Source organism: Eretmochelys imbricata, chromosome 6 (assembly GCF_965152235.1).
Source record: "Eretmochelys imbricata isolate rEreImb1 chromosome 6, rEreImb1.hap1, whole genome shotgun sequence".
Taxonomy (NCBI): Eukaryota; Metazoa; Chordata; order Testudines; family Cheloniidae; genus Eretmochelys; species Eretmochelys imbricata.
This window is the reverse complement of record NC_135577.1, coordinates 1603433-1618403: the sequence shown is the minus strand read 5'-3', so window position 1 is coordinate 1618403 and position 14971 is coordinate 1603433. Positions and strand designations below refer to the sequence as shown.

General features: G+C 49.7%; 1 protein-coding gene across 1 annotated transcript; it reads left to right on the top strand.

Moving 5' to 3' along the window:
* Nucleotides 1-598: 598 nt before the first annotated feature.
* On the top strand, nucleotides 599-12433 carry LOC144266309 (serine protease 33-like). The gene is given in 7 exon segments (XM_077819753.1): nucleotides 599-701; nucleotides 704-898; nucleotides 1139-1301; nucleotides 1657-1922; nucleotides 11425-11466; nucleotides 11469-11599; nucleotides 12050-12433. Coding segments are annotated over 7 exon segments (1284 nt in total).
* The last annotated feature ends 2538 nt before the right edge of the window (nucleotides 12434-14971 follow it).

Here is a 14971-nt window from a genome sequence, read left to right as displayed (position 1 = left end):
CAGCTGGCTGGGACCAAAGCACAGACCGGGAGGGCAAAGTCACTGGCTGCAATTTACTGGCTACACGTCACATTCATAAACAGAGCTATAAAACCACAAGGCGGGTAAGTTCACGAGAGGTACAGATGGCCGCCCCCACCCAGCTGGGATAGAACCCAGGAGTCCTGAATTCCAGCACCCCCTCCGCCAACCCACTAGCCCACAGTCCTCTCCTATAGGATTAATGGCATTGAACAAGTGAGCACCAAGACACAGTAGATGGCTTTCTGGCTTTGGGGGAAGAACCAACCGAAGCAAGGGGACTAGATAGAAGCAGCAAAGGGGCAATGAATATATCCACCCGGAGATCACACGACTGGGAGCCCAGGGCTGGGACAGCAGGGGGCTGCAAGACAGGAGTGAGCAGAGCTTGTGGCTAACAGAGGAGTTCAACTCCATCTGGGTTTAAATATTAAACCTTGTATTTGCTTTGAACAAACGGTTTCAGGTTTAATGGAGTGAGACAGAAACAAGGAAATAACTCAATGAATGACCTCTGGGAGGGGAGTGGGGTCTGGTGGGTTAGAACATTGGGGGGGAGCTAGGACTCCTGGGTTCTATGCCCAGCTCTGGGAGGGGAGTAAAGTCTAGTGGGCTAGAGGAGGGGAAGCTGGGAGCGAGGACAGCTGGGTTCTCTCCCCAGCTCTCGGAAGGGAAGTTCCCTTGTTACCTGTCACCACCTGCTCTTCATTTTCATATCTCTGTTTACGAAACTGGGTGTATCTGTATCTCCCTCCCCTCTGCTTTCCCTGTCCCATTCAGGATTCTGTCCCAGGTGCAGCTGGAGGGCCGTGGGTCATGAGAGGTCTAATCTGCCTGCTGGCCATTCGGAGGCTGCTGGAGCTGCCCATGCTGGAAGGTGAGTGGTTGGCTGGGGACCTGGGAAACAGCCCTTAGAAGTGAGACCACATGGGTGGGGAGACAGACGTTGGGGAGGGAAGACAGGATAGAGGTTATGTGCCAGGCAACCAGGAGCCAGGACTCCTGGGTTCTCTCCCCAGCTCTGGAAGGGGAGTGCGGTCTAGTGGGTTACAGCAGGGGGGGCTGGGAGTGAGGACTCCTGGGTTCTATTCACTCTGCTCCCCACCTTTCTCCTCAGCTTGTGAGCAGCCAATGGAATCTCCCCGCATTGTGGGGGGTAATGATGCCAAGAATGGGTCCTGGCCCTGGCAGGTCAGCATCCGTGAAGGCAGCAACCATGTCTGCGGAGGGTCCCTCATTGCTGAGAGCTGGGTGGTGTCAGCAGCTCATTGCTTCAATGAGTGAGTAACCCAGGTGGGAGCATCCCTGTGCGGCTGTTCCCCAGCTGCCACATCCCAGAGGCAGCTGCTTCTCAGTGCCAGGTGAACCATCCCCATGCAGCGTCACTGTACAGCCATTACCAAGCTGTCCCACCCCAGAGATGGCTGCATCTCATTGCCAGGCGAGCCAGCCCTGTGTGGCTTTATGGGCTGCTGTTCCCCAGCTGCCCTGCCCCAGAGGCAGCTGCATCTCAGCCTCAGGATAGCCATCCCCATCGGTTGTCATTATGCAGCTGGTACCCAGCTGCCCCACCCCAGAGTTGGCTGCATCTGATTGCTGGTTGAACCACCTTTATATTCCTCTTGTATCTTGCAGGGACACGTCTGCCTATCATGTGAACCTAGGGGAATATCAGCTCCTGAACCCCTCTGAAAGTCTGGTATCTTTTCCCATCAAGAAGATTTACCGCCATCCCAACTACACTGATATCAGGTCCAGCGGTGACATTGCACTCGTGGAGTTGGAAACCCCTGTGAACTTCAACAGAGTTATCCGCCCCATCTGCCTTCCGGCCTCCTCTGTGGAGTTCCCCACGGGCATGGAGTGCTGGGTGACCGGCTGGGGTGACACTAAGTACGGAGGTGAGGGGGTGAATAGGGGGCTGTGGGGAAATGGTAGGACTTTGGGGGTTAATTGGGGAGAAGGTTCTAGGGGTCCCCTGAATGTTGACTGGAAAACAGCTTTGGGGCATAATTCTTCCATAATCTTAACCATAACCCCTAACCCTAACCCTAATTCCTAATACTCACCTGAACCCTAACCCTACTTTGAACTGTAATGATAACCCTAAATCAAAATCACGCACAATGACCCACTTATAACCTTAACCCAAACCAGACCCCAAACCTCCACCCCCCAACCTAAAACTTAACCCTACATTTAATTTAAATGCTCACCCTACAGCTAAAGCTAAAACTCTATGCTACCTTTAACCTGAACCCTATCTGTATCCCTTAACCCTAACCCTAGACACTCAAACTTAATACTTAACCCTAGATCTAAACCCTTAAACTCAACCCTAACCCTTAATTATCACCCTACATAACCTTAACTCCCACCCTTAACCCTACCCCAACACTAAACCTACCCCATCCTTTCCCCCTACAATAGCCCTTATCCTTAATATTCAGATTAACAGTTATCCTCACCTTACACTTAAAGATAACACCATACTCTAGCTCCCACCCCCACCCTAACCTTTATGGTCCCTGATTTGTGCTGGAAATGGCTTTTAGATAAGCTATTACCAGCAGGACAGTGGGGTGGGAGGAGGTATTGTTTCATATTCTCTGTGTATATATAAAGTCTGCTGCAGTTTCCACGGTATGCATCTGATGAAGTGAGCTGTAGCTCACGAAAGCTCATGCTCAAATAAATTGGTTAGTCTCTAAGGTGCCACAAGTACTCCTTTTCTTTTTGCGAATACAGACTAACACGGCTGTTACTCTGAAACCTGTTAAATCTAACCATAACCCTTAACCCTTACTTTTAAACCTAACACAACCTTATCTCCAAAATAATCCTTAAGCCTAACTATTAATCCTTAACTATTAACCATAAAACTTAACTCTTGACCTTAACCCTAAATCCAAATCTATCACTATACCCCTGCTATACCCTTAACTCTAACCATAACCCTACGATTGATTTCAATGCTAACAGTAAATCAAACTCTAACATTATACCACAGACACCCTTAACCCTAGCCATAACCCTAGCCCCGTTAAGGGCATTACTAACCCTAAGTCAAAATCTAGCGCTATACCCCTGTTATACCCCTACCCCTACTCCCCTAACCTTATTTTTAACTGCAACACCAACCGTAAATCCTAGATAAGCATAACCCTACTTTAACTGCAATGCTAATCTAAATAAAAATCTAGCTCTCTACCCCTGATATACCCTTACCCCTAAACATAACCCTGACCCCAGTCCCAACCCCAAAAGTTAACCTTAAATTTAATGTAAATGCTTACCCTACCGCTAAAGCTAAAGCTATACACTAACCCTTAATCCTAACCTTTAACCTTAATCTTATCTCTAGCCCTTAAATTTAACCCTAACCCTAACGACTAATCTTAACTTTCAACACTGAATCTAACCCTTAAACTCAACCCTACCACTGAATTCTCACCCTAACACAACCTTAACCTCGAACAAGTGTTAGAGTAATCCTAACACTTACCCTAACCTTACCCCCTACCAATAACCGGCTTTCTTAAACTTCAGGTTAACAGTTACGCTCATCCTACACCTAAAGATAACACTATACCCTAACCCTAACCCCAGTCCTAAACTTTATGGTCCCTGATCATATTTAGGTTTGGCAGAATTTGACTTTTTTTTATAATTTAGATGGATGATATTAATGTTTATTTTTAAGCATTTCTCCCCATTTTTATCAATTTAAATGTTCACAGTTGTGGGAAATTATAGGGGGAGAGTCAGACACTAATTATTTAATTCCAGTAGATGATGAGATTCATAAGGTGAAAGCTTTGTTAACGCTGCATAATTACCTGCTGCCCGTGCCCCGGGAATGCAGACACCAGCTGTTTTAGTAGAACTGTCACTACGTGCTCTATGTAGCATACATTACCACCTGTTTTATACGCATTGAGGTGTGACTACAATGAGTTCTCAAGCGGCACTTTCCTTACATTGCCTCTATGTAAATTGCAGTTATTATCAGTGGAAATATTTTGTCTTCCCTTTGTGTGTGCTTGGTGAAATTGACAGTTACCGATCAAAACTGAATCATTCCAAACCTACCTAAATCGAACCTTTTCATTTAACCCTAACCCTTAATTCTAACCCTAACACAATCTTAACACGAACACTTTAACCCTTCTCTATTAACCATGAAACTTAACTCACTTTAACCCTAACACAAACACTAAATCTTGCTGTACCCCACCAATAACCCTCATCCTAGACCTTCAAGTTAACAGTTATGCTCACCCTACACCTAAAGATCATAGAATCATAGACTTTAAGGTCAGAAAGGACCATTATGATCATCTAGTCTGACCTCCTGCACAATGCAGGCCACAGAATCTCACCCACCCACTCCTGTAAGAAACCTCTAACCTATGTCTGAGCTATTGAAGTCCTCAAATCATGGTGACTTCAAGGTGCAGAGAATCCTCCAGCAAGTGACCTGTGCCCCACGCTGCAGAGGAAGGCAAAAAACCCCCAGGGCCTCTTCCAATCTGCCCTGGAGGAAAATTCCTTCTCAACCCCAAATATGGCGATCAGCTAAATCCTGAGCATGTGGGCAAGACTCACCATGCAGATACCCAGGAAAGAATTCTCTGTAGTAACTCAGATCCCACCCCATCTAACACCCCATCACAGGCCATTGGGCATATCTACTGCTAATAGTCGAAGATCAATTAATTGCCAAAATTAGGATATCCCATCATATCATCCCTTCCATAAACTTATCAAGCTTAGTCTTGAAGACAGATATGTCTTTTGCCCCCACTGCTTCCCTTGGAAGGCTGTTCCAGAACTTCACTCCTCTGATGGTTAGAAACCTGTGTCTAATTTCAAGTCTAAACTTCCTGATGGCCAGTTTATATCCTTTTGTTCTTGTGTCCACATTGGTACTGATCTTAAATAATTCTTCTCCCTCCATGGTATTTATCCCTCTGATATATTTATAGAGAGTAATCATATTTCCTCTCAGCCTTCTTTTGGTTAGGCTAAAGAAGCCAAGCTCTTTGAGTCTCCTTTCATAAGACAGGTTTTCCATTCCTCGGATCATCCTAGTAGCCTGTTTCTGTACCTGTTCCAGTTTGAATTCATCCTTCTTAAACACGGGAGACCAGAACTGCACACAGTATTCCAGGTGAGATCACACCAGTGCCTTGTATAATGGTACTAAAACCTCCTTATCTCTACTGGAAATACCTCTCCTGATGCATCCCAAGACCGCATGAGCTTTTTTCACGGCCATATCACACTGGCGGCTCATAGTCATCCTGTGATCAACCAATACTCCGAGGTCCTTCTCCTCCTCTGTTACTTCCAAGTGATGTGTCCCCAGCTTATAATAAACATTCTTGTTATTAATCCCTAAATGCATGACCTTGCACTTCTCACTATTAAATTTCATCCTATTACTATTACTCCAGTTTACAAGGTCATCCAGATCTTCCTGTATGATTTCCCGGTCCTTCTCTGTATTGGCAATACCTCCCAGCTGTGTATCATCCGCAAACTTTATTAGCACACTCCCGCTTTTTGTGCCGAGGTCAGTAATAAAAAGATTAAATAAGATTGGTCCCAAAACCGATCCCTGAGGAACTCCACTAGTAACCTCTTTCCAGCCTGACAGTTCACCTTTCAGTGTGACCCATTGTAGTCTCCCCTTTAACCAGTTCCTTATCCACCTTTCAATTTTCATATTGATCCCCATCGTTTCCAATTTAGCTAATAATTCCTCTTGTGGAACCATATCAAATGCATTACTGAAATCGAGGTAAATTAGATCCACTGCTTTTCCTTTGTCTAAAAAATCTGTTACCTTCTCAAAGAAGGAGATCAGGTTGATTTGACATGATCTACCTTTTGTAAAACCGTGTTGTATTTTGTCCCAGTTACCCTTGACCTCAATGTCCTTAACTACTTTCTCCTTCAACATTTTTTCCAAGACCTTGCATAGTACAGATGTCACATTAATAGGTCTGTAGTTACCCGGATCACCTTTTTTCCCCGTCTTAAAAATAGGAACTATGTTAGCAATTCTCCAGTCATACGGTACAATCCCTGAGTTTACAGATTCATTAAAAATTTTTGCTAACGGGCTTGCAATTTCATGTGCCAGTTCCTTTAATATTCTTGGATGAAGATTATCTGGGCCCCCCGATTTGGTCCCATTAAGATGTTCAAGTTTGGCTTCTACCTCGGATGTGGTAATATCTACCTCCATATCCTCCTTCCCATTTGTCGTCCTACCATTATCCCTAAGCTCCTCATTAGCCTCATTAAAGACTGAGGCAAAGTATTTGTTTAGATATTGGGCCATGCCTAGATTATCCTTGACCTCCACTCCATCCTCAGTGTTTAGCGGTCCCACTTCTTCTTTCTTAGTTTTCTTCTTATTTATATGGCTATAGAACCTTTTACTATTGCTTTTAATTCCCTTTGCAAGGTCCAACTCTACATGGCTTTTGGCCTTTCTCACTTTATCCCTACATATTCTGACCTCAATAAGGTGGCTTTCCTTGCTGATCCCTCCCATCTTCCATTCAGTGTAGGCTTTCTGCTTTTTCTTAATCACCTCTCTGAGCTGCTTGCTCATCCAGCTTGGTCTACAACTCCTGCCGGTGAATTTTTTCCCCTTTCTTGGGATGCAGGCTTCTGATAGCTTCTGCAGCTTTGACTTAAAGTAATCCCAGGCCGCCTCTGCCTTTAGATCCACAAATTCTTCAGTCCAATCCACTTCCCTAACTAATGTCCTTAATTTATTAAAGTGAGCCCTTTTGAAATCAAAAACCCTAGTCACAGATCTATTTTTGTTTATCCTTCCATTTAGTTTGAACTGACTTAGCTTATAATCACTGGAACCAAGGTTGTCCCCTACAAGCATTTCTTCTACGAGGTCTTCACTACTCACCAAAACCAAATCTAAAATGGCATCCCCTCTAGTCGGTTCAGCAACTACTTGGTGAAGGAATCCATCAGCTATCGCATCCAGGAAAATCTGAGCCCTATTATTATTACTAGCTCTCGTCCTCCAGTCTACATCTAGGAAGTTAAAGTCTCCTATGATCACAGAGTTCCCATTAGTATTTACTTTATTAAAAACATTAGAGAGGTCTCTATCCATATCCAAATTAGATCCCGGCCGTCTATAGCACACCCCAAGCACTATCCCAGGGGAGGATCTAGTAGTTTTCTTCCCCAATGTGATTTTTGCCCAGACAGACTCTGTTTTATCCATTCCATCGCTTCTTATTTCTTTACGTTCTACCTCATCATTGATAGACAATGCTACTCCACCCCCTTTGCCTTTATTTCGGTCTTTCCTAAGCAGCACAAACCCTTCAAAACTCGTACTCCAGCCGTGACGACTATTCCACCCTGTTTCTGTTATCCCTAGAATATCTGGTTTCACTTCCTGCACCAGTAACTCTAGTTCCTCCATTTTGTTACCTAGGCTCCTCACGTTGGTGTACAAACATCTTCATTTTTGCTGTTTGGCCTCGCTCACATTCCTTACCCGATTGGGCACGGTCATTCTACAGCCAGTATGACCTTTTAGACTGGTATCCACACTGCCCTTCTGCCTTATGTCCATTCTCCTACCCACGGCTGTATCCTTTCTTACTTCGTTTTCTTCCCTCTCAGAGTTAAAATCTGGCATGGAGATTACCCGGACATCTCCCAGCCATCTTCCCCAGATTCCTAGTTTAAAGCTCTCTTGATCGGTTGTGCCAGCCTCCATCCTAGAAGTCTATTTCCTTCCCTACTCAGATGAAGTCCATCCAGAGAGAACAGTCCTCTGTCCATGAATGCCTCCCAGTGGCCATACATCCCAAAGCCCTCCTTATGGCACCACTGCCTAAGCCATCTGTTGAGCAGCATAATTTTGTCACACCTTTGTCGCCCTTCTCTAGGAACAGGATCTGAGCCTCAATTTCCTTTAGCGTCTTCCCCAGCCTGGCATAGTCTCCCATGATACGTTCCAGGGAGAATCTACCAGTATCATTTGTTCCCACATGAAGGATGATCAGTGGATTCTTTCCCACTCCCGTTAGGATCCTCTTCAGCCTCAGGTCCACATCCCATAACTTAGCACCCGACAGACAGCCCATCCTTCTGTTCTCTGGATCAGCTCTTGTTACAGGCCTGTCTATTCTTCTCAGTAAGGAGTCCCCAGTCACGTAGACCTGCCTTTTCCTGGTGACGGTGCTATTCTCCAGTCTATCCCCTGTTCACAGAATCATAGAAGATTAGGGTTGGAAGGGACCTCAGGAGGTCATCTTGTCCCACCCCCCTGCTCAAAGCAGGACCAATCCCCAATTTTGCCCCCATCCCTAAATGGCCCCCTCAAGGATTGAATTTACAATCCTGGGTTTAGTAGGCCAGTGCTCAAACCACTGAGCTATCCCTCCCCACTATTCCCTCTGGCTGCAAGTCCTCTCGATTCCTATTCTCCTTTGCAATCCTCTGCAACCCATCCCGTATCCCCCTGGGGCTCATATTTGGTGTTGTTATCTCCACTGACTCTTCCCCTCTTCCTATAGGACTAGCTGCTCTTCTCTTCTTCCTTGCCCTCTCACCTTCAGTGACCACCTGCTGTGCACCTTCTTCATTTTCCAACTCTGCATACCTGTTCCTGAGCTCGATTTCTCCTTCACTAGCCCGTCTTTTCCTCTGCCTGGTTCTCTTAGTCACATGCTTCCACTGTCCACTTTCCTCACCCAGCAGTCTCCCCTCAGAGTTCTTCGGTCCTGCTTCCATCTGCAAGTCTGAGCTTTCCCCTTCAGCCTCCTCATGTCTTTGCTCCACCATCCGCTCGAACTCCCTTCTAAACTCAACCAGAGTCTCCATCTGCATCTCCAGACCTCAGATCTTCTCTTCCATCAGCTCTATCAGGCGGCTCTTCATGCAGACGAAACTCTTTCCAGGTCCCCCCTCCAGGATCATGTACATGCCGCAGCTTCCACATCCACTCATCTTCATTGTGTCTTCCACTGCTTGGGTCACTCCCACTGCTGCCTCTCTATCTGTCTTCGCCTTCTCACCTGAGTCCTGTTAGTCCGGGAAACACAAACCAAAGCAAAACACCGCCACCCACAGCAAAACAAACCCCCCACGAGCACCACAACGCTGCCAGACCACCCCCCACTCCCTTCACTAGCCTGGCTGCTCCTCTGCCTGCCTCTCTTAGTCTTCCCTCTAAACTCCTCCAACAGGACTCCCACTCCAACTCCCCTGTTCACAGCTCTGTTTGCTGGCTGTACCCTTCTCTGACTGGCTGGCTACCTTTATAGGACCCCTAGTCAGAGAAGCTCTTCCTTCTAATCAGGGCTCAGCTCTCTCTCCCCCTACCGGCCTCTATATATAACTAAAGGGAGTGAAGGAAAAGGAAATAACAGCCGCTTCCTGAAAGCAGAGAGATAACTTCTACTCTACCCCCAACCCTAGCCTTAACCCTAACCTTTAAAGCCCCTAATCTTGCATTGGGTGAGAGATTGTTTTAGTTTTGTACATCTTCCTGTGGCAAGATAACCTGTTCGTGTGTCTGTTCTGTGCATGGATCCATAGCAGGCTAGCCAATTGCTAGCTAATTTCCACCATCATTCCTCTTTGGGCTTTGGACCTGCCTTTCATTTTCCAGTTCCCACCCCTGCTTTACCCCTGTCATGCAGTCAGTGTGACCCTGCGGCGTGATCGTTGGATGCATGGATTTGCAGCCATCTAGTGTGCTGCTGGCTTACACCTCCGGTATTTCCACCTCTTGGATATTAGCCCCACTGATTCTGCCTTTGGCGAAAGCCTGCTTTGGCTTTGAAAATTTCACTCTGCGTGCATGCCCGGTTGCTCCGTAGCGAGCTGGCTTGCCCTTCCTGTCTGGCTTTGGACAGCACTTACTTTCCACTTCTCGATCATAGCCTCTGATCTTACACTGAGCACGGTCAGGCTTTAGTTTCTCACATCCACACACCAGCAAGGGAATCTGCTAGCATGCTAGCTCTGGGCCTGGAGCTGCAGCAGTCGAGCACAGGCGGTTTCAAACTTTTTTTCTGGTGACCTGGTTGAAGAAAATTGTTGATGCCCGCGACCCAATGGAGCTGGGGAGGAGGGGTTTGGGGTATGGGGGTGAGGGCAGCAGGGTGGGGCTGGGAGTGAGGGGTTCAGGGTGTGGGATGAGGCTCAGGGCTGGGGGAGGGGGTTGGGGTGGGGGAGGGGGTCAGGGCTCTGGGCTGGGGGTGCAGGCTCTGGGGTGGGGCTGGGGATGAGGGGTTTGGGGTGCAGGAGGGGGCTCCGGGTTGAGGTGGGGCTCAGGGCTGGAGCAGGGGATTGGGGCACAGGTTTACCTCGGGCGGCTCCCAGTCAGCGGCGCAGCGGGGGTGCAGACACAGGCTTCCTGCCTGTCCTGGCACCGCGGACCGCGCTGCACCCCAGAAGCAGCCAGCAGCAGGTCGGGCTCCTAGGAGAGTCTGTGGCAGCCGGTTCCTGGCCAATGGGAGTGCGGAGCCAGTGCTTGGGGCGGGGGCAGCGCACGGAGCCCCATGGCCCCCCTGCCTAGGAGCCGGACCTGCTGCTGGCCGCTTCCGGGGCACAGCGCGGTGTCAGAACAGGCAGGGACTAGCCTGCCTTAGCCGGGCAGCATCGCCAACGGGACTTTTAACGGCCCGGTCGGTGGAGCTGACCAGAGCCGCCACGACCCAGGGCCTGACATTCCGTGACCCGGTACTGGGTCACAACCCGCCGTTTGAAAACCACCGGTCTCGTGAGTTGCTACTGCAATCTCCACTGTCATCCTTCTTTGTCTTTGCACCCTCCAATTTCCACGCCTAGTTTACGGTCCCTGATTTTGCACTGGGTGAGAGTCTGTGGCACCTTTGCGCATCCTGCTGCGGCCTGGGATTTGGCTGGCGCTAGGGCTCTGTGCATGGATCTCTAGTGATGCCCGCGTCCGGTGGTTTCATGCCCGAAGCGGGTCCCTCCGCTGGTGGGGAGGTGGGAGCAACTGAGGCTGTGGGTTTGATCCTTTAGTATTAACACATCACTGGCTCGTACCTAGTTCTGTCCATCCCGTAGATCTCCAAGAGCTTTACAAAGGAGGTTGGGATTGGTATCCCCATTTTACAGATGTGGAAACTGAGGCAGGGAGAGAGACCTCCAGCATAGCTCCGCAGGAAGGTGGGGAGTTGGGCGGATCCACGCAACCGTGAGGGTCAAGGGCTCCCCCTGCTGGTCAGCACAGAGCGGTGCTGGTGCCGGAGTCCCATCAGCGGCTGGGGACGAGCTGTCCAGCAATGCTCTGCCGATTGAGGTCTGAAGCTGTGGAAAGGCTTGTCTCCATGGGGGGTGACTCGGCCCTGTTCGTCTGTCTGTCCTCAGGGAGCCTGACAGCCCCCAAAACGCTGCAAGAGGTGAAGGTGCCCCGATAGACAGAGACGCCTGCAACAGCCTCTTCAAAATCGGCTCATACGCGGACGACCCTCAGGAGATCGATCCCATCAAGCAGGATATGATCTGCGCAGGGTATCCACAAGGGGAGAAAGATTCGTGTCAGGTGAGACCCTGTATCCTATTCCCTGACTCCCTCCCCCCATGGCAGTTATTCCCAGATTGGAGCCAGTGCCACCCAGAAGGGAACAGGCCCCACGTCCCATTCCCCACCCACCCTGAGCCAGCCAGTTCCCCTCCCTGGGGCAAGAGCTGGCGCCCCCTAGAAGGGAAAAGTCCCATGTCCCATTCCCGCCCTCCTGAGCCGGCCAGTCCCCCTCCCTGGGGCAAGAGCTGGCGCCCCCTAGAAGGGAAAAGTCCCACGTCCCATTCCCGCCCTCCTGAGCCGGCCAGTCCCCCTCCCTGGGGCTAGAGCTGGTGCCCCCTAGAAGGGAAAAGTCCCACGTCCCATTCCCGCCCTCCTGAGCCGGCCAGTCCCCTGTCCTGGGCCCGGATCAGAGCCAGCGCCCCCTCAAGGACATACCAGGAATTGACCCCATTGTTCTGCTGTCTGCAGGGCGACTCCGGAGGACCCTTGGTCTGCGAATGTGACAGCACGTGGCTCTTGGCCGGGGTGGTGAGCTGGGGCGTGGAATGTGGGAACCCCAATCGCCCGGGGGTCTACAGCTTGTTGCCCCCCTACGCCGAATGGATCCAGGGACACGTTACCACCCTACCCTTCACCATCTGTAGCATGTCAGTCATGCAGTGCAACAGCACCAGAGCTCGCCCATTGGGGCTCCTAAGGAATATTTTGGGGGCCGCCCCCACCCACACAACATTAAAACAGGCAAAGCAGATAAGGGGCCTGCTTGGGCTGCTCGGGGCCCTAAGTCATTGCCTGGCGCCGGCTCTGCCTGCCGTGCTTCTCCTCGCTGCAGCTGTCCCCATGATCCTGTGAGATGCACCCCCCATGCCCCAGCGCATCCCTCCAGGCCCCCAGGAAAGCCCCCTCCAAATGGGGGTTCAGCTCATCTCTGCCTCAGATGGGTGCATGGCCCTGATCCCAACTGGGCCCGTGCAAATGCTGCTAATGCTAACGAGGGTGCAAAGGGTCCTGATTCCCTCCAGCAGGGGGCAGCAGGGACACACACACACACAAGCAATCAAGCCGTAGCCTCCCTCTCCCACCTGCTTGAATGCCAGACTGTGTCCTTCTATCCTTCTATTCTCCGCCCCCACCTCTTTATCCCTCTCTTCGGCTCTTTGCCAGCCACCCCACAGGCTCCTTCGAGGCCTCTTTACCCTCCTCTTCTGGATGTCAAAATATCTCTCTGCTTTCAGGAAGGGACTGTTATTTCCTTTTCCTCCACTCTCTGTAATTATCTTTCCTGGCCTGTTTCCCCTGCAGCTCCACTTCTCTGGCCTGCTTTCCCCTTTCCAGCTTCCCTGCCTCAGTTTCCCCACCACACACCCAGACACCGGCTCTGCATTGGCTTGTGGGGGGGCCTCCATCCTCCTAGCCTCACTACCTCATGTGCTGCTGCATCAGCTGCTGCCCCATTGCCTCATCGAAACTCTGATGCAACAGGCTTGTGCCTGGGAGAATGTGGGGTGTGGGTAGCATGCACAGACCCTGGGCAAGCCCACGGAGATAGGGGGACAAGGTGACTTAGCCCTGCAGCACCCCCATCTGGCTGTGCTGAGAATTGCAGACCGTGACCAACCCAAGCCCCAAGATAGTTTAAGTTCCCCTCCACCCCTTAGGGATCGGGGAGGATTTGAACCCATGGCAGGGATGGTGCTAAGAGCACAGCCACAAGGGATCATTGCAGTCCTCCAGTCTAGCCTCATGCATGGCACAGCCCAGATGGCCCAACCCAGGCCTCCCTTCAGCCCATATGTGACGGCTGAGCTAGCCATCTTAGAAAGGGTGTCATAAATATAGAGAGAAGGGTAGCGTAAAATCCCTCCTTGGCAGCTGGACTGAATCGCCTTACCTGTAAGGGGTTAAGTAGGTCTAATAACCTAGTTAGCTCCTGACCAGAAGGACCAATGAGGAAAGAAGATACTTTCACATCTGTGGGGGGAGGATCTGTTTGTAGCTCTCTCTTTGTTGTTCCCTCTATGGACGGAGAGAGAGGCCAAGCAGGTACAACATCTCCTGAAAATATACCTGCAATAATCCATCTAAAATCACAGAAATTGTAAGTAAGGCAAGGAAATGCGTTAGGTTATCCTCTGTGTTTTAAATCTTTTCATTGATCCTGTAAAGTTACCTTCCATCCTGATTTTGCAGGCGTGATTCTTTTACTTTTTCTTTATAAATAAAGTTCTTCTTTTAAGCACCTGACTGATTTTCAGTGTCCCGAAGACAAAGGGTCTGGTCTGTGCTCATATTGCTAACCAATTCGTTGGTATATTATTCTCAAGCCTCCCCAGGAAAGGGGTGAAGGGGTTTGGGGGGATTTTTTTTGGGGGGAGGGGGGATAGGGATTCCAAGTGACTCTTCCCTGAATTTTTGTGTAAATCACTTGGTGGTGGCAGCAATACCGTCCAAGGACAAGGAAAGGAATTTGTGCCTGGGGGAAGTTTTTAACCTAAGCTGGTAGAAATAAGCTTAGGGGGTCTTTCATGCGGGTCCCCACATCTGTACCCCAGAGTTCAGGGGAAACCCTGACAAAGGGAATCCTCCATCTAAGCCCTACCTGCTGGCTGAGCTAGTGTGTGTCTCTTACAAAGGGAACATACCACCCCATATCTGATGGCTGTCAGGTCATAGGGGTCTTGAACCCCAGTCCGCAGAGGACCTGGGAACAATTACACTCAAGTCTTCCACCAAGTAGCTTGCAGAGAGCAGCTAGGACTGGGGGCCAGGAACCCCGACTGGGGTATAAGCTCCGCCCCTGCGCTCTCTCAGAGAGAGCTCTAAGGCTCCTGCTTTGGGTCTCTGAACCGGACCTCCTGGTATTCTTGGTAACAGACCCTTGATCCCTGCCGTTTGATTTCTCTCTTGATTCTCACTCCTGGCATTCCAGCCTGACCTGGTTCCTCTGGCCCATGCCTAGTGCTAACCCCTAGGCCGCCCACTCCCCGGCCTTTACAGCAGCTGAGGAAGCATGTGTCACTTATAAAGGGAATTGAGGGGTTCCCCATCCAGCCCATATCTGACAGGTGAGCTGGCATGTGGTTTTGGAAAGGGAATTCACTCTTAATTTCAATACTCCACAGGATAGAGAATCGATGCGCCTCCCCACAAAGGATTTTCCCCCAGATATTAATGCTCCTCCCTTTTAAGAGGTTAATTGAAATGAAAAGATCAGAAAGTATGGAATAAAAAGCACTCTGACCACACAATTTATCTGATGTGCGTATTGGGTTTCTCTGGTACTGACAGAGATAGGGGGCCGCACGTCGGGCTGGGCGCTGCAAAGACACATAGGGAGAGACAGTCCCTGGGTACCTGGGGAAAGAGAAAAACCCAGGGGAGGAGGAGGTA